Here is an 18,074-nt window from a genome sequence, read left to right as displayed (position 1 = left end):
ACCACGGGTCATGGCTAGGAGTGCCATCTGATGACCTGCCGCTGGGGCCAAAAGCAGCGAATTATCGGGGCTTCAGGGGGAGATTAAGGTGAGGGTGGGAGGTCCTGCCAATACTTCTGATGAAAAGATACCCCAAAATATCTGGTGCTTACTGCCCTGGCGGGTGCCAATCAGTTCCAGGTTGGGATGTCCGGGTGGCGTGCAAATTTGGGAGACTTACCTTTTATAGGGTAATGTCTATGTGTTTTGTAACCTTGATGAAAAATGTATTTAAAATACCTGAAATGTTGGCAACACGTGCTGGCGGACCTGTCACATATGCTGTTTATACCAGGGAGAGCTGCCTATCCATATGCATTGACACGGATGGTGTAATGGTTAGCATTACTGCCTCACAGCGCTGAGGTCATGGGTTCCATTCCCACCATGGCCCTAACTGTGCGGAGTTTGTATATTCTCCCTGTGCTTGCGTGGGTTTCCTCCGGTTCCCTCCCACATTCCAAAAATATACTGGTAGGCTCATTGGCTCTCAACAAAATGAACCCTAGAATGTCTGTGTGTGCGTGTACATGTGGTAGGGAATATACAGTAGATTATAAACTCCACCGGGGTAGGGACTGATGTGAATGTTCAACTATACTCTGTACAGCGCTGCGGAATATGTGTGTGCTATATAAATAGCTGGCAATAATAAATAACTTTTGTTTCAAGTTCGAGATGCCCCTGTAGAGCTGTTATAATCACTGCAATGCTGGTCTGTCTGTTTGGTTATATATTAAATGTTCAAGTAAAATTACGCTACAAAAATGTAATTAATTCAGAATATTTATACACTGTTATGCTGGATTCAGTCATTATTCTGTAAGGGGAGGGGGTACATGACATTTTACTGAGGTAAAGTCAGCATCTTAGGAAATCTATAAGTAGCAGAGGTTACTATACCCTTAGCATTTTCGGGCAGTTGTATTAAACTTGGCGAAGAGATAGGTGGAGATAAAGTGGAAAGTGATAACACACCAGCCAATCAACTCATAACTGTCATTTTTCAAACACAGCTGATTGGCCAGTGTGTTATAACCTTCTACTTTATCTCTTCACCAGGCTTAATACATCTGCGCCATTGTCCGGTTCTGCCGGGCTGTGTCCAGTTCCAGCCTCTGTGGAAGATGCCAACCGAGAAATGGGCCGTGGCGCTATGACTGATCTTTCAGAGACAGGACAGCGAAGGTCGCTATGTGTGGGGCGCTGGAGTTCATGTGAGTAGAACGTTTTCTACAAGGTAGTTTTAAATGTTTCCAATTATAACGTATCCTAATTATCTGAATTTGCACAGCTGGGATTTTGCAGCATTACTAGGTGATTGTTCTCCTTTAGAAATCTATTGCACCAAAACGTTTGTGGCACAATTTCCTGTCTCCCTTAGTATTGGATCGTTTATTTAAGAAATTCCAGATCATCTTGTACAACTTCCTTTATCCAGTCCATCATGTGGAAGACATCGGTATGGAAGTCCCGGGAATCTGCTGGAACTGGTGTGAAAGGCCTTCTAGACCCGATGCAGCTGTTCACGTTCCCCCAGCTTATAATTCCCACCTAAAGAAAAGTAAGGGAGACTCTTAGCTCAGCCACAGTAATAATGTCACCAGTTACCGACTGTAAGAACCAGAAAACATAAAATACAGGAAAGGATCGCTGAGACATATATGTCCTATAACACAGTGGGGCTGATTCGGAATCAGAGGATTTTCTGTCTGGACATGGACGCCGGCTTACTGCATTATTATAAGACGAGTGTCCTGACAACTAGTCCACAGTCAGGTTCACCACAGTTAATATTGTCTCCGAAACATTGGCGGGAACCATTTTTCTGGAGCCAGTCAGTAGGTTGATATGGTCAAACGGCTGACATAGGAAAGGTGGAAATGGGGAATGTTGACATGGTCAACGTGCCAACTGAGTCAACATGTTAACATGAATAGGGTAGATGCATGAACCTTTTTGTGTCAATGTTGACAACTGTCAACATGGACCCCCAATTAGTTTAATGCCGAACCTCAGGTGGCTCGCTACACTCACCATGCTGCAGGCTGGACACACTATTATATTCTCCCTCTATGTTGACTCATGTTGACCTTGCCATGTGTCTACCTCTTTCATGTCAACATTTTTAACCCTGTTGTATAAATGGGAGAGGGGGTGGGAAAAGGGGATCTGGGAGGGGATAGACCTGAGCACAAGTGACACTGAATGGTGTCGGTAATATCGTTGGGTCTTGTACTGAAATAAATTTACCACAGTAACTTTGCATCAATTAACCAATTAATTGGTAGATAGTGACGTGGCGGTGCTCCCCTGAGAGTAAGGGTAATATATCAAAGGTGAAGAAGAAAAGTACTCTCTTCTGTTTGGGGGCACTCCTTTAAATGTCAAAAAAGGTTTTTAATAAAATTTAACTTTTAATGGTTCCATAAAACTTATAATTCGACATACAGACAGACAACATCAAACATTAAGGATGGACAGTTGAATGATATTTAGATATTATAGAATAAATTTGTATTCAACTGTTGGTATAAACACCAGGTTAATCTGATAGGAATCAAATAATAAATAATGATCAGACAATCGGGGCTATTGTTATATATCAGCCGGGTTTCGGATTCAAATTTTTTTGTTCCTATCACCTGTGGTAAGGAAGTGATAAGCGAAATATAGATATCAGATTATTTGGCCAGAGAGAAGTGGTTCTCCTCTGGTGTAGTCCGGATATTATCCCTTATAGCCTAGGCAGTCTCAGATGAGTCTATTATTCAATCAATCAGTTATACCAAGATGCTTAGTGTGACATAGTTCAGAGATGCAGAGCCAATCTAGGTATTTAATTGCGTAGGTAACCGTTACAAGAGAGGGGGTATAAATGTGGAGATGTATATCAGAGATAAGTGACACTCACAGTCGTAAAGATTGCGGAAGCTGCTGCTGATTCTCTCAACCGTCCTGGTTCTCTGAGAGTCAGTGAGCGTTCGGCAATTTTTTAGCTGTATGTATAGAATGTCAGAGTTAAGGTGGCCATACATCAGAAAGATATTGTACCCAATCATACAATCTCAACTGATTGTAAGATGGATTGTATGCAGATTGTGTGCACATCTTGTTTACAAAATCATGCAGTAGATGGATTGTATGACTGATTGTATGATCGATTGTGTGTAGATTGTGTGTCCAAAAACCACCAAGGACTGCCGGGGATTTCAAGGGAAATTGTACACAATCATGAGCGCAATCGATCTTAAGATCGATCTTTCTGATGTATGGCCAGCTTTAGAAAAGTGGGGTGTCTGCTTTCTCCTTTTTGGTAGTGCAAATACCCTGTTGTTATAATAACAGTGCAGGGTTAGGTGCCAATAAATACTTTCTGGAGATGAGAGTACCCCTAAGGAAAGGGATGTGCAAGAGGGATACAGTAAAAGTATGCGTCTTACTCTTGTAAGTTTTATGGAACCATTAAAAGTTACATTTTATTAAAAACCTTTTTTGACATTTAAAGGAGTGCCCCCAAACAGAAGAGAGTACTTTTCTTCTTCACCTTTGAAACATTTTGACCCTGTCAACCCATTGCATAGGGCCATTTTTCATGTCGACCTTTTGGCGCAGTGGAACTATTGCACACCGACCATTTGGGGTAGACCTATTGATCAGATGTGAATCAGGCCCACTGATGGGTGGCATTATTTGTAAGATACTCTGCTTCAGGCTTGCTAACCTCTCACAGGATGCAGCAGAAACATTCAGCACTGACTGTGCTGGACAGCTCCCCTGATCAGCTCTCCTCTCCTGTGACATCACCACCACGCCCCCTCTTCCTCTTTCCCCAGAACCGGACAGAGCTGTGGGAGTTATTCTAGTTCACTCTTTCTGACAAAATCCTTCTTAGATGGACAAAACCATGTGCACTGCAGGTGGGGCAGGTGTTACTTGTGCAGAGAGAATTAGATTTGGGTGGGGTTTTACTTCAAAGTGAGATCTATATTGCAGTGTAAAAATAAAGCAGCCAGTATTTACCCTGCACAGAAACAAAATAACTCACCCAAATCTAATTCTCTCTGCACATGTTACATCTGCCCCACCTGCAGTGCACATGGTTTTGTCCATCTAAGAAGGATTTTGTCAGAAAGTGTGAACTAGAATAAGGCCCTGTGTGAGGTGCAGCTTCCTCTGCTCGCTATACACTTATACTGTAGATTTATTGTCCAATTTGGCTGGTTGAAAGGCAAATCTAGTAATATGTGGGTGTAAATGACATTTGATAATTTGCTCCCAAACACTGAAAAACAGCCAAAAATTGAAAGTCAGATTAAATCCATTTGATTTTAACCAATTTATCTGAATGACTAGTTCTGTCAGTTTTCCGGCACTGGGTCAGATATCATTGCCATACATTACCAGATTTTCATTCCAACCAGCCAGATTGGATGAATCTGTAGGTACAGTATATGGCCGGCTTAAGAGCTGGGGAGAATTTATCTGGCATCTCCCCTCCTCTCCTGCCCCAGCAGTTGTCTGGGTGTCAGGTGGTGATGGCACAGGTGAGCCTGCCCGGGGACACGGAGGTTCTGCCTAGTCTTGGTGACTAAGAGCATTTATCTTCTGCTGCTTTTCCTGACGTTTGTGAGCTGTTAAACTACAAAATAGTTCTTATATTATAATTGTTCACACACAAACACACATACATACACACACACACACACACACATATATATATACATATATACATATATACAGGTCGAGTATCCCGTATCCGAATATCCGTTATCCGAATTATTCCGAAATACGGACATTCCAGAAAGTGAAAAAAAATATTTTTTTTTGCTAAAAACTCACTGGGGACATTTGTAACAGCATCACTGGGGACATGATATGTAACTGGCACTATATATGTGCAAGACAATGATTGCTTGGCATTCAAATTCAGTGCTGAGATAGTACACACATTTTGTTTCACGTTTTGAAACCTTGTTTTTTGAACAATTAAAATATATTTGTGTGTATTTTATGTGGTAATAAAATATATTTGTGTGTATATTATGTGTTTATACAGCATAAATGCAAGATACTTCAAAATACATCATTGAAATATTAAAATATTCCGAAATACGGAATAATCCGTTATCCAAAATTCTCCTGGTCCCGAGCATTTTGGATAAGGGATACTCAACCTGTATGTATATATATATATATATATATATATATATATATATATATATATATATATATATACATATACATGCATATACACACACACACACACATATATATATATATATATATATATACATATATATATATATATATATATATATACATATACATATTCATTCAGTTGACATTTCTACTAGGTCGCATTAGATGCGACCATGTCAGGGAAAGCCCAGCCCGTTGTGGTTCTATCTGATATGACCACACCATGCTAAAGGAACGACACAATAAACCTTTCTGTGAGTTATCATTCCATATATAGGGCAATAAGGATCATTAACTTGCTGCCCAATATGAAGACGAACAGAGCGTTACTGTTATTTCATTATAATGCCTGTACCAGGAGTAACTCCGTGCTCACTTTCTGCTTGTTGTATCTCTTGGTACAGTCGTTATGCTGGATCCTAACCTTTATGCAAAATCTACCATTGTGACTACAAGAGAGACGTTCACCGACACACCTGCATGTAGCGTTTTTTGAATTCCACAATAAGAGGTCCTCCGGAGTCTCCTGCGACAGAAAATGGAGCAGTTAAATCTCAGATGCAGCCTGTTACCAAATACATTTCTTCTGGATTCAATTGAATACATTAATAAAATACAAAGGTAAGATAGCAAACCGGCCATAGGACCTTATTCTAAATGATCCAGTCGTCCGTGCGTTCGATGGTGTGCGTCTGTTTGCAGGGGCGAATTTAGGGGTCAGGCCGCCCCTAGGCACAACATTTTTGGCCGCCCCCCCCCCCCATATGAATGTATACGTGCACCTGCATATAATATATATATATAACCAGAGGATCCCTCCCTTGTTAGGGGGGGAAATGAACACTCTCCTTGTAAATAATGATAGTTGAGAAAGTCACTGGTATAGTAAAAATTCACATAAATAATTTATTCCAATGAGTCAATTTCCATCATTGCCCCGACGTTTCGGTCTACAAACAGACCTTCCTCAAGGAGCTTTTTAGATGGATCATCAGCGCATAAACAAGCCTATACCTCAAGGGAGGGATCCTCTGGTTATATTTGGGGCACATGGTGATCCATGTCAACCCCTTATGGACACCCCTGATTCTACTTCTTTGCAAAGTGAGAGTGCGGTTTCCCTCGATTCTATATATATATATATACTGTATATATATATATATATATATATATATATATGCCATAATAAATAAAAAACACCAGTACTCAATACTGGTGTTGGAAACACACAATAATTAGCTCTGGTAAGAGAGGCACACACATTTTGCAGGCTAATTTAGTAGCACTTACTGTTACTAGAAGGGATGCAAACAGGGCCGTCTTAACAGCAGTGTGGGCCCCTGGGCAAAGCAATGCACTGGGGCCCTTACCCATTCTCCCCTCCTAGGGGTGGGGGTTGGTATCAGCAGCAGCTTTAATGTCCCACAGGGGGTGCTCTATCTTCCATTCAACATGTAGGACCTGGAGCAGTAACTTCTGCTAATTACTCCTTTACTGCACAGGTGGTGGGAGGGTGAACACTAACGTGTGGAAGGGGGCACTGAGCTGTATGAAGGGTCCCTTGTAAATGACTTCCAGGGAGGTAGGGGGTGTTTTATATGCAGGGGAGGGTTGTGTAATGGCGTGGGCTTAATATTCGTCATTTTCCGGTGGATGGGCAGCTTGTTTGACTGCAGATATCGCTATTATCTGGAAATAGATTTCTTAGCCTTCAATAGTATAAAAACCTAGAGTCCCAACTTTCAGGAGGTGCTGGGAACTTGGGGATCAGAAATCAGGAGACAGAGCAATCATTGGAAAAAATATAAAACTGTACACCAGACGTTTGGAGCTGGAGCAAGGACCGGCTGCTGGAAGGCTGATATCTCTGATTCTGGGCATGATAGAGATAAGTGTCCACAGAAAGGGGGGAGTCCCAGCTTTTGGAATATACTCTCAGAAAAACTCTAAAGGCCCCCATACATCGAGGCGATTTGGTCCGATTTCGGCCGATTGCGACCAATCGGCCTGTTAAATTGGACCAAATCGCCTCTCCCTGACATGCAGGTGGTCGGACTGGCTGGCCATCCGACCACCCGTTCTGGGGCGGGCGGGAAGCAGGGACGCATGCGATCCATCACAACGGATCGCATGTGTCCCTGCCGCCGGGAAGGTTCCGGCAGCTAGCACTCTGTCGGGTGTCCGTACACTGCTGCGAGACGTCGCAGGCAGTGTATGGGCACCTTTAGTCAGAGAGAACTTGAGAAATATGACTGGGAATTGCAATTAACAGGTCGGATGTGGACTGCTGCTTTGAAGTTGGATATCTGCAGTTCCCCAGGGCCGATTTTCAAAATTCTGGTATCCCTGGAAAAAGGGGACCCTCAGCTATCAGAATAGGACACCTTATACACCTGGGGCCCATGGGAAAGTGCCCATTAAGCCCATATGAAAAGACGGCCCTGGATGCAAACAGTTAAAGTGTCTGCTCCCGACGTGTAGAAATACGCCCCGGTGCTATTGCACCGAGACGAAAGGGGCAGTGCCGCCGCCGGGTGGCGCCGCCCCCTGCAGCCAGGGCCAGTGTACTAGTGCGGTCACTGGCCCTGCTGCTGGCTGGCGCCTGCTTCCTGGCCTGGGGTGGCCTGGCGCCACCCCAGGGAGCCGGAAGCAGACCCTCCAGTGACGCCGGGTGTGGGGGCAGCGGCGAGCCTTTGCCGCTGATCCCCACGAACAAAGGGGATTCAAATACGGCGCCAAAGGAGAGCCAATCATGGCTCTCGCTCTGGCGCCCAATGGGAAGTGGCGGCGGCGAGCCAATCCTGGCTCGCCACGTCACGAGCCCCGCCCCCGGGTGCTGGTTTGAACTAACCAGCGCCGGGGGCGGGAAGAGGAGTTCGGCGACGGAGAAGGAAGAGAGCGGAGGCTGCAGGACGGAGCGAGGTCTGCCGCCGGAAGCCCCGGGAGGCGGCAGCTGTGTGCGGAGTACTGCTACACGCTGCCGCCCGCCGGGCGAAGGACACAGTGCCGGGGACAGCAGGCGAAGACGGAAGAAGCCCGGGTGCGGCGGGGTGCAACGCAAAAGAGCTTGCCCCGGCCCCCGCTGCCCCGGTGAAGACTGCAGGAAGCCCGGAGGTGGTGGGAAGCATCCCACCTCCGGTGAAGACGGACCACCCTCGTGGCTGGACCAGGCTTGGTCCAGCGGAAGGCCCTAGGACGGGTAAGTCCACAATGTGGTTCCCCTCCCTAGACCACCAGGCGTGCGGGCATTAGGTCCGTGGGCCCAATTCAGGCACCAGGCCTGTGCGCTAGTAGTCGGGCTCTATGCCCGTGGCTACCCAAGGGTTGGGTGTTGTTGGGCATTAGGCCCCTCTTGTGTTGTTGGGCATTAGGCCCCTCTTGTGTTGTTGGGCATTAGGCCCCTCTTGTGTTGTTGGGCATTAGGCCCCTCTTGTGTTGTTGGGCATTAGGCCCCTCTTGTGTTGTTGGTCATTAGGCCCCTTTTGGGTTATTGGGCATTAGCCCCTTTGTGTGTTGGTGAGCATTAGGCCCAGTGGTGCTCTGGGCTTTAGGCCCTTACATAGTAGGCCCCTCGGGCCCCATTGTGTTATTGGGTCACTGGGCACCAGGTCCAGCTGGTTGTGGGGCGCAAGGCCCTGTTCGTGTACGAGGCCCAGACCCCGCGAGGGCTGAGGCCTCTCAGTAGGAGTAACAGGCCTGTATCGACAGGCCTCGAGTGCAGTTATCGCCGCAAGGGGTATCGCGGTAAGGCTAGGAACAGCCAGAGGGAGGTAGGCCCTCGCTAGGTGTTGGTGCAGTGTTGTCTCTTTACATTGTACTGTTTTACTTGACACCGTGTACTGTATGCTGTACTGGGGTTCACCAATCGTGGCCCTGTGCAGATTGTGTTCTTTTCAGGTTGCGTGACGCTAGGCCGTGGCATCGGAAGATCCGGCGCTAGGTCACAGGTTGCGCGGGCGTTAGGCGCCAGGTTGCGTGACGCTAGGCCGTGGCATCGGAAGATCCGGCGCTAGGTCACAGGTTGCGCGGGCGTTAGGCGCCAGGTTGCAGGACGCTAGGCCGTGGCATCGGAAGATCCGGCGTTAGGTCATAGGTTGCGCGACGCTAGGCTGTGGCATCTAAGGATCCAGCGCTAGGTCGTGAGTTACGTAAGCCGGCTTCAGGCCGCAGGGTGCGCAGGAGGTAAGCCGCATGCGCGTTGGTGTATTGCCCTGCCCTAGGGAGCAGGAGGTTACGTGAGTTCCTTTTCAGGTGCCGGTATCCGCACTGGAAGTGTGACGGTGGACCAGTGAACGACTGGTGAGTATAAATTGTATTGAATCTGTTGTCGTGTTGTTTGTGCTCCTTCCCCTCCCCGGAGCGTTCCCCCACCTCAGTTACGCCTGCCGTGTTCCACAAGCGGGTGTAACCACTCTGAGGCCAATAGTGCCTGTGATGAGCATCCCCTCCCCCCCTTAGGGGGTTTTCCCCCTTGTTTCCCCTACAGGTGCAGTCGCTTCTGGAGACCAGTGGAGCAAGAGGAAGGTACCGGGACCGTCACAGGCCCGAAGGTAGGAGGCGGAGCGCAGCGAGGTGAGTACGCGCAGCGAGTGGTGCGCGCCTGGCCCCGCCCCGGGGCCTCCTACATTTTGGCGTAGTCGGCAGGATCTGAATCCACAGTTGCGATGTGGGGCACCCCCAGGGAGACCCGCCGACGGGACCTTCCGGAAGCACCTTATCCCTGTGTTGATGAAGACGGTTGGGTGACGGTGACAGGAGCGGACCTTATGAGGATTGTACAGAGGTCCATCCAGCGCGACAAGGACCAGCGACGGGAGGAGAGGCTCGCGAAGGCTCTGGTGACCCCTTGCCGGACGTGTCAGCAGATGGGACACTTTACCAGCGACTGCCCCCAGAGCCATTCTGCAATGGAAACAATCAGATCGACGGAGTGGAAGGGGCCAAGGCATCCAGACCCCTTGGTGACGGAGGAGGCCGTGATATCTCCCTTCTGGATCGCGGAAATGTCCCCATGTTGGGCAGGGCAGAAAAACACACCAGGGAACCCTCGCCACTCCCCATGCCGGACCAGTCTCCAACTCGAACGGTTGGGACCAGAAGCTCCGGAAGGTAGGGACGTGCCGATAGGAGGAAGGAAGTCCGCGGAGGCAGAGGACGTCCTGGAGCGAGACGTCTCGCCGATGGCACAGTGGCTAGCAGATACCAGCGAGAGAGACGAAGGCTACACAGCAAGAGAGGATACCGAATGGGACGAACCCTGGTGCGAACTCTGCAACGAGGTGGACCACGAACCACCGGATTGCCCCTACGTCTCCGCCCAGACGATTAAGAATTGGTGCCAAGGGTATGTCGACCACCATGACCCCACCAACTGGTCCTCAGAGGACGACGGTAGCGAAGAGGAATCGGAGAGGTGCACGGGCTGCGGCGACCTCGACCACATACGCCCTGAATGCCCCTGGCCTATGGACTACGATTCGCGGGAAGAGACTGACCCTGGAGGATCTGAGGACGACAGTTGGGAGACTATGGAAGAGGAGGACGACCCCCCTCCCTCAAGGGCGGCTGCCCGAGAGGTAGGAAGTGCCCCAGAGGGAACATCCGGTGGCCAGAGGGCAACCCCTCAACAGGAAAACCGGATGGAGGCCCCCTGCCGGATGGGAGAAGAATGGGTAGAGGTGATGCCCTTGGAAGGGGAATCTCCCTGTTGGCCTATGGCGGGTGACCCCGGCGAACGACCCCTCCCTCGGAGGAGTCGGCGGAGGAGGCCGGAAGCCAAACGCAGGAGTCCACTGCCCACAGAGGACCAGGACCAGTCCCTGGGGACAACCACCCACGACACAGGAGACCTATACCCGGAAGCCACACCCCCAGACGAGAAGGTGGAGGTGAGTTTTCCTTCCGCAGATGCTGGCCCAGGCACCCCAGATGGGACACCCGGACCAGGACCGACCTCCCGAGAGGACCAGGGTGACCCTGACGCCGGAACGCAGGTAATGGCTCACTTTGTGGGGACCACAAAGGAAAAGGGGGGGGCAAGTGTAGAAATACGCCCCGGTGCTATTGCACCGAGACGAAAGGGGCAGTGCCGCCGCCGGGTGGCGCCGCCCCCTGCAGCCAGGGCCAGTGTACTAGTGCGGTCACTGGCCCTGCTGCTGGCTGGCGCCTGCTTCCTGGCCTGGGGTGGCCTGGCGCCACCCCAGGGAGCCGGAAGCAGACCCTCCAGTGACGCCGGGTGTGGGGGCAGCGGCGAGCCTTTGCCGCTGATCCCCACGAACAAAGGGGATTCAAATACGGCGCCAAAGGAGAGCCAATCATGGCTCTCGCTCTGGCGCCCATCGGGAAGTGGCGGCGGCGAGCCAATCCTGGCTCGCCACGTCACGAGCCCCGCCCCCGGGTGCTGGTTTGAACTAACCAGCGCCGGGGGCGGGAAGAGGAGTTCGGCGACGGAGAAGGAAGAGAGCGGAGGCTGCAGGACGGAGCGAGGTCTGCCGCCGGAAGCCCCGGGAGGCGGCAGCTGTGTGCGGAGTACTGCTACACGCTGCCGCCCGCCGGGCGAAGGACACAGTGCCGGGGACAGCAGGCGAAGACGGAAGAAGCCCGGGTGCGGCGGGGTGCAACGCAAAAGAGCTTGCCCCGGCCCCCGCTGCCCCGGTGAAGACTGCAGGAAGCCCGGAGGTGGTGGGAAGCATCCCACCTCCGGTGAAGACGGACCACCCTCGTGGCAGGACCAGGCTTGGTCCAGCGGAAGGCCCTAGGACGGGTAAGTCCACAATGTGGTTCCCCTCCCTAGACCACCAGGCGTGCGGGCATTAGGTCCGTGGGCCCAATTCAGGCACCAGGCCTGTGCGCTAGTAGTCGGGCTCTATGCCCGTGGCTACCCAAGGGTTGGGTGTTGTTGGGCATTAGGCCCCTCTTGTGTTGTTGGGCATTAGGCCCCTCTTGTGTTGTTGGGCATTAGGCCCCTCTTGTGTTGTTGGGCATTAGGCCCCTCTTGTGTTGTTGGGCATTAGGCCCCTCTTGTGTTGTTGGTCATTAGGCCCCTTTTGGGTTATTGGGCATTAGCCCCTTTGTGTGTTGGTGAGCATTAGGCCCAGTGGTGCTCTGGGCTTTAGGCCCTTACATAGTAGGCCCCTCGGGCCCCATTGTGTTATTGGGTCACTGGGCACCAGGTCCAGCTGGTTGTGGGGCGCAAGGCCCTGTTCGTGTACGAGGCCCAGACCCCGCGAGGGCTGAGGCCTCTCAGTAGGAGTAACAGGCCTGTATCGACAGGCCTCGAGTGCAGTTATCGCCGCAAGGGGTATCGCGGTAAGGCTAGGAACAGCCAGAGGGAGGTAGGCCCTCGCTAGGTGTTGGTGCAGTGTTGTCTCTTTACATTGTACTGTTTTACTTGACACCGTGTACTGTATGCTGTACTGGGGTTCACCAATCGTGGCCCTGTGCAGATTGTGTTCTTTTCAGGTTGCGTGACGCTAGGCCGTGGCATCGGAAGATCCGGCGCTAGGTCACAGGTTGCGCGGGCGTTAGGCGCCAGGTTGCGTGACGCTAGGCCGTGGCATCGGAAGATCCGGCGCTAGGTCACAGGTTGCGCGGGCGTTAGGCGCCAGGTTGCAGGACGCTAGGCCGTTGCATCGGAAGATCCGGCGTTAGGTCATAGGTTGCGCGACGCTAGGCTGTGGCATCTAAGGATCCAGCGCTAGGTCGTGAGTTACGTAAGCCGGCTTCAGGCCGCAGGGTGCGCAGGAGGTAAGCCGCATGCGCGTTGGTGTATTGCCCTGCCCTAGGGAGCAGGAGGTTACGTGAGTTCCTTTTCAGGTGCCGGTATCCGCACTGGAAGTGTGACGGTGGACCAGTGAACGACTGGTGAGTATAAATTGTATTGAATCTGTTGTCGTGTTGTTTGTGCTCCTTCCCCTCCCCGGAGCGTTCCCCCACCTCAGTTACGCCTGCCGTGTTCCACAAGCGGGTGTAACCACTCTGAGGCCAATAGTGCCTGTGATGAGCATCCCCTCCCCCCCTTAGGGGGTTTTCCCCCTTGTTTCCCCTACAGGTGCAGTCGCTTCTGGAGACCAGTGGAGCAAGAGGAAGGTACCGGGACCGTCACAGGCCCGAAGGTAGGAGGCGGAGCGCAGCGAGGTGAGTACGCGCAGCGAGTGGTGCGCGCCTGGCCTCGCCCCAGGGCCTCCTACAGACACATAAGAGAGGAGGGAGGGCTCCGTAATCTGCACTGCAGGGAGAATACACACAGAAGATCAAAGATTTTCACAGCCTGGGTGGACGGACTCCTCCGGAGTTTCAGGCTGTCAGCACATCATGCACTGCTCAGAACGAGGGAGGGACGGGACAGGACTGTAGTTTCAGCCGGCAGCAGCAGCAGCAGCGCTGCCACTGAGACACAGGCAGTGCAGGAACCGCTGTGGGGATACAGAGAGCACCTCCCTGCACTGAGGAGCGGCGGCTCTGTAAGTGTCAGTGTCAGACTGACAGACTGTATGACAGCAGGTGCCTGGCGACTGCCGCCCATGGCAGGTGCCGCCCCTAGGCCCGTGCCTCACGGGCCTAGTGACAAATCCGGGCCTGCCTGTTTGCCAAGGTGCATGTACCCTACACAGCGGGCAGGGGCGGGGGGCGCCAGGCAGCCCAATTAGCATATGGGAACACCCAGCATTTCATGGGCTTTCCCACTTCTCGTGATAATGAGGCCGTGATGTGGGTGCGGGGGGCAGGCAGCTAATGTCAGCGGATGGCAGCTGCCTGCAGATTAGAGACACCAGCTGTGAGTGCTGGAGAAATCAGTAGAAGGTCGCAAATGCGGGGGGGGGGGGGGGGGCGGCATCTGATGAACTCAGAAGGCTGTGAATTTCACAGCCTTGCGACTCAATCAGAATAAGGTCCATAGTGAAGGAGACATAGGATACATAAATGAAAGGCGATGGCCGGGACAGGAGGTTAAACATTCTGTGAAAACCACCACTTAGTAAATTAACCCCACAGAGTGAGATAGGCGATAAAACAAACACGCAGTCCCAGAGGACAGGTGAGGTACTGCAGTTGCTTCCTGGTTTTTGGAGCTTGATACAATCCGTTGCATTCCCCAGAGAAACATATGGGGCAGCTCTATTGGTTGAAAAACGAAAAAGTGTTATACAAGACAACCCAGTGTAGATCAGAATTACCTTTATTTTATTTATTTACCTTTATTCTTGAATATTAAATTATGTGCAAGGTATTAACCAGTTTGGACACAATATCATCTTTAATACACTGATTGGCGTTATCATATCGCTATATGTAGATATAGACCAGCGCTACCATAAGCACTCATTCCCAAACACTGAACGTGGGGATAAAACCTGTATGCTGCAATACAATTGGCTGTGGACACAGTAATCAGTGAGGACAATAGCGCTGTTCTTCAATATCCATTAGCAGTGGCGTAACTAGATATTTGTAGGCCCCATAGCAAAAGTTTGTAAGAGCCCCTATGTTCCACCCAATGGTGAAAAATGTATGTACACATGTTACTTGGAAAGGGAATGTGGGTTCCTTTCAGCTGTGACCCCATAGGAATTGCACCCCCTGCACCTATGGTAGTTACGCCCTTGTCCATTAGTGTATATATTGAGCGCCGTCCCTCAATAGCATTTATTACAGTTCGAACATTGGAGGGGAAGTACAGTGCAGTCCCAATATACTTACTAAAGTGGACAACAGCACTATTGATACCTGAGTAACAGCATACCAAAATACTCCAGGATTGTATATACCACTATTACCACCAAGGCTTAGCTCACTGTTTGCAACAATTGGCAACATTGCATGAATAATGTTATGTTTAACATAAACACTGTATCAATTAGGTTTCTATAACATTCATTTCTAACTGGATTCACTAGGACAGAGTGGACATGTACAGTGCACTAATAAAGTGCACACAATTTTAATTATTTCCCTTTTCAACACTTTACACACTTTTTTTGTATTTATCTCGCTAGCTTTAAAATAGTTTTTTACTTGGAATAATAAAAGTTACATTTTAACAATAGTTAATTGTCTGCAATTGATATCAGTTATCAATTATTTACTTGTTTGATTATTAGTCCAAAGAGTACCCCATCATAGGAATACTTTTCTCTTTCTTCACCCCATGCTAGTATTTAATGTTCCTGGGAGCACCTCCAAGTGTACTGTAACTCTGTTACTAATATGTGAATTACAAGACTAATAATATATATATATATATATATATATATGTGGTGCAAGGGACGTGGCACTCGCGGCGGCTTGAAAAAAGACTCTTGAAGCGGTATATTACCAATCAACGTTTCATTCTTTTCAGAATTTCGTCAGGATTACAAATAAAACATAAAACACGCTTACCTTATATCCCCCATTCCACGCTGGGTTGTCCCGCCCCCCCGGCGCTGGAACCCGGAAGTGGCGTTTTCAGATGACGTCATGACGTCTGCGGCCCGGCCCGCAAACGCTCTGACACTGCTCCACGTCCTCTTCCTGGTCAGTTGCCATGGGGACGAAACACTATAGACAAAACAGAGTGTAAACAAGGATAAGGAAGCTGCACATATAAATACATCAATGTAATACATAATCATGGTAATATCACAACATATCAAGTCATCATCAAATATGATATTGATAAAATGACTTGATGGGGGAAATTTACTAAAGGAAATGTGTAAAAAATAGGTGTAAAAATAGGTGTATTTTTACCCAGAAATACACTTATTGTTGACATTTTCTATCCCGAAAATACAGCAATTCATATTGATGTGCTATCAATATGAATTGCCATATTTTCGGGATAGAAAATGTCAAAAATAAGTGTATTTCTGGGTACAAATACACCTATTTTTACACCTATTTTTTACACATTTCCTTTAGTAAATTTCCCCCGATAGTCTTTTATCAATATCATATTTGATGATGACTTGATATGTTGTGATATTACCATGATTATGTATTACATTGATGTATTTATATGTGCAGCTTCCTTATCCTTGTTTACACTCTGTTTTGTCTATAGTGTGTCGTCCCCATGGCAACTGACCAGGAAGAGGACGTGGAGCAGTGTCAGAGAGTTTGCGGGCCGGGCCGCAGACGTCATCTGAAAACGCAACTTCCGGGTTCCAGTGCCGGGGGGACGGGACAACCCAGCGTGGAATGGGGGATATAAGGTAAGCGTGTTTTATGTTTTATTTGTAATCCTGACGAAATTCTGAAAAGAATGAAACGTTGATTGGTAATATACCGCTTCAAGAGTCTTTTTTCAAGCCGCCGCGAGTGCCACGTCCCTTGCACCATACATCATCCCCTTCCTGACAGGGGCACCGGGCGCAGCTAAATTTGTTATTGGGAGTGCCGGGCCATTGCAGCTATATATATATATATATAGACTATATATATAGACTGAGTTTGTTGATCATCTTAACTCACTAGCCACCACTATTAAATTTACCATGGCGTTTAGTAACACCATTTTGAGTTTTTTGGATGTCAATGTTTCTATTGATAAAGGTGTATTAAGCACCACACTCTTCAGAAAACCAACGGATAAAAATACTCTGTTGAATAACGAGAGTTTTCATCCTCGTCCTCTGAAAAGAGGTTTGCCGTTGTCGCAACTGATGAGAGTGGTGCGTATTACGTCTGATCTTGAACAGTGTTATGCATCTTTATGTGAGATGGGGGCCAGGTTCTTAGAACGTGGTTATCCTAAAATTGAGATTGATAATGCGATTAGCCAATGTATGGATTATTCACAAGACGATCTGTTGACAGGACATAAGGACAGATCTAATATTGAACGTCTCACATTTGTTTCAACTTATTCCATCGCATCTGAGAAAATTAAACAGACCTTGTTGAGGCATTGGCACATCTTGCGCTCCGACGATATTTTGGGACAGTTTTGTCAGGAGAACCCTTTATTTTGTTATAAAAAAAGTCGGAACTTCAAGGACATCATTGCGAAATCGGACTTACAACCTGTGATTAAACGCTCTTGGCTGACTGCCAAAAAAGGCAGTTTCAGGTGCTCGAAATGTGTGAACTGTCAATTTGCCCTTACAGGACCCAAATTCACCAATCCATTAACTCAGGAGAGTTATAACATCAACCATCACTTGGACTGTGACAGTCGTTTTGTCATATATGGCATCATGTGTTCGTGTCCTCTAATCTACATTGGCAAAACAATACGTACCCTCAAAGAAAGATTAGCCATGCATCGGACCTCCATTAAAAAAGCTTTGTTAACCATTGACTCCAGCACACCACCAGTGGCTAGACATTTTGCTTTAAAAAAACATACATTTAAAGACTTTCACTTTGTGGCTCTTGATCATATTCCACCATTGCGGAGAGGAGGAGATCGGGGAAAGCTCCTTCTGCAGAAGGAATGCTACTGGATCCGAAAGCTCAATTGTGTATCACCACTGGGTCTAAATGAAGAATTATCTTTACATTGTTTCATATGAATTGCCTAATATAATCTGCATGTTTGAAATTTTTTTATGTCTTTTTTCTACATTTTTCTATGCTTTTCTTTATTTTTCTATTTGCATATGTATTGTCACTTTAAAGATTGATATATTTTTGTACACCTCTCTGCGCTGTATTAAGGTCCCAAGTGTCTGCTTTGAATTACATGCCCGTATTCACTGTCACTCACCCTTAGGAACCCTACGTCAGGGGATGGTGCCTTACATTGGAGGCTCCTCCATGACTAATAGGTGATTCCGTGCGGTTTTGTTACGTGGTTGTGGGATCAGCGACAGGCTCTGGCTATCTGTCAGCTTCTAGCCGCTGTGAAC

At 48.7% G+C, this 18,074-nt stretch overlaps 1 protein-coding gene across 1 annotated transcript in view; it reads right to left on the bottom strand.

Moving 5' to 3' along the window:
- Positions 1–1,406: 1,406 nt before the first annotated feature.
- Positions 1,407–18,074, bottom strand: part of LOC146036244 (complement factor B-like) — a 36,604-nt gene continuing 19,936 nt past the window's right edge. Inside the window, exons 4-5 of the mRNA XM_083160122.1 lie at positions 5,718–5,767; positions 1,407–1,593 (exon numbers count right to left, since the gene is read on the bottom strand). Coding sequence (XP_083016248.1) covers positions 1,435–1,593; positions 5,718–5,767 — 209 coding nt within the window. The 3' untranslated portion in view covers positions 1,407–1,434. The remainder of the gene's footprint in view (positions 1,594–5,717; positions 5,768–18,074) is intronic.

This window comes from Crinia signifera, chromosome 9, assembly GCF_055691185.1.
Source record: "Crinia signifera chromosome 9, ASM5569118v1, whole genome shotgun sequence".
Lineage (NCBI taxonomy): Eukaryota > Metazoa > Chordata > Amphibia > Anura > Myobatrachidae > Crinia > Crinia signifera.
The sequence above is the reverse complement of the archived record's forward strand: the minus strand, read 5'-3'. Positions and strand labels throughout refer to the sequence as shown.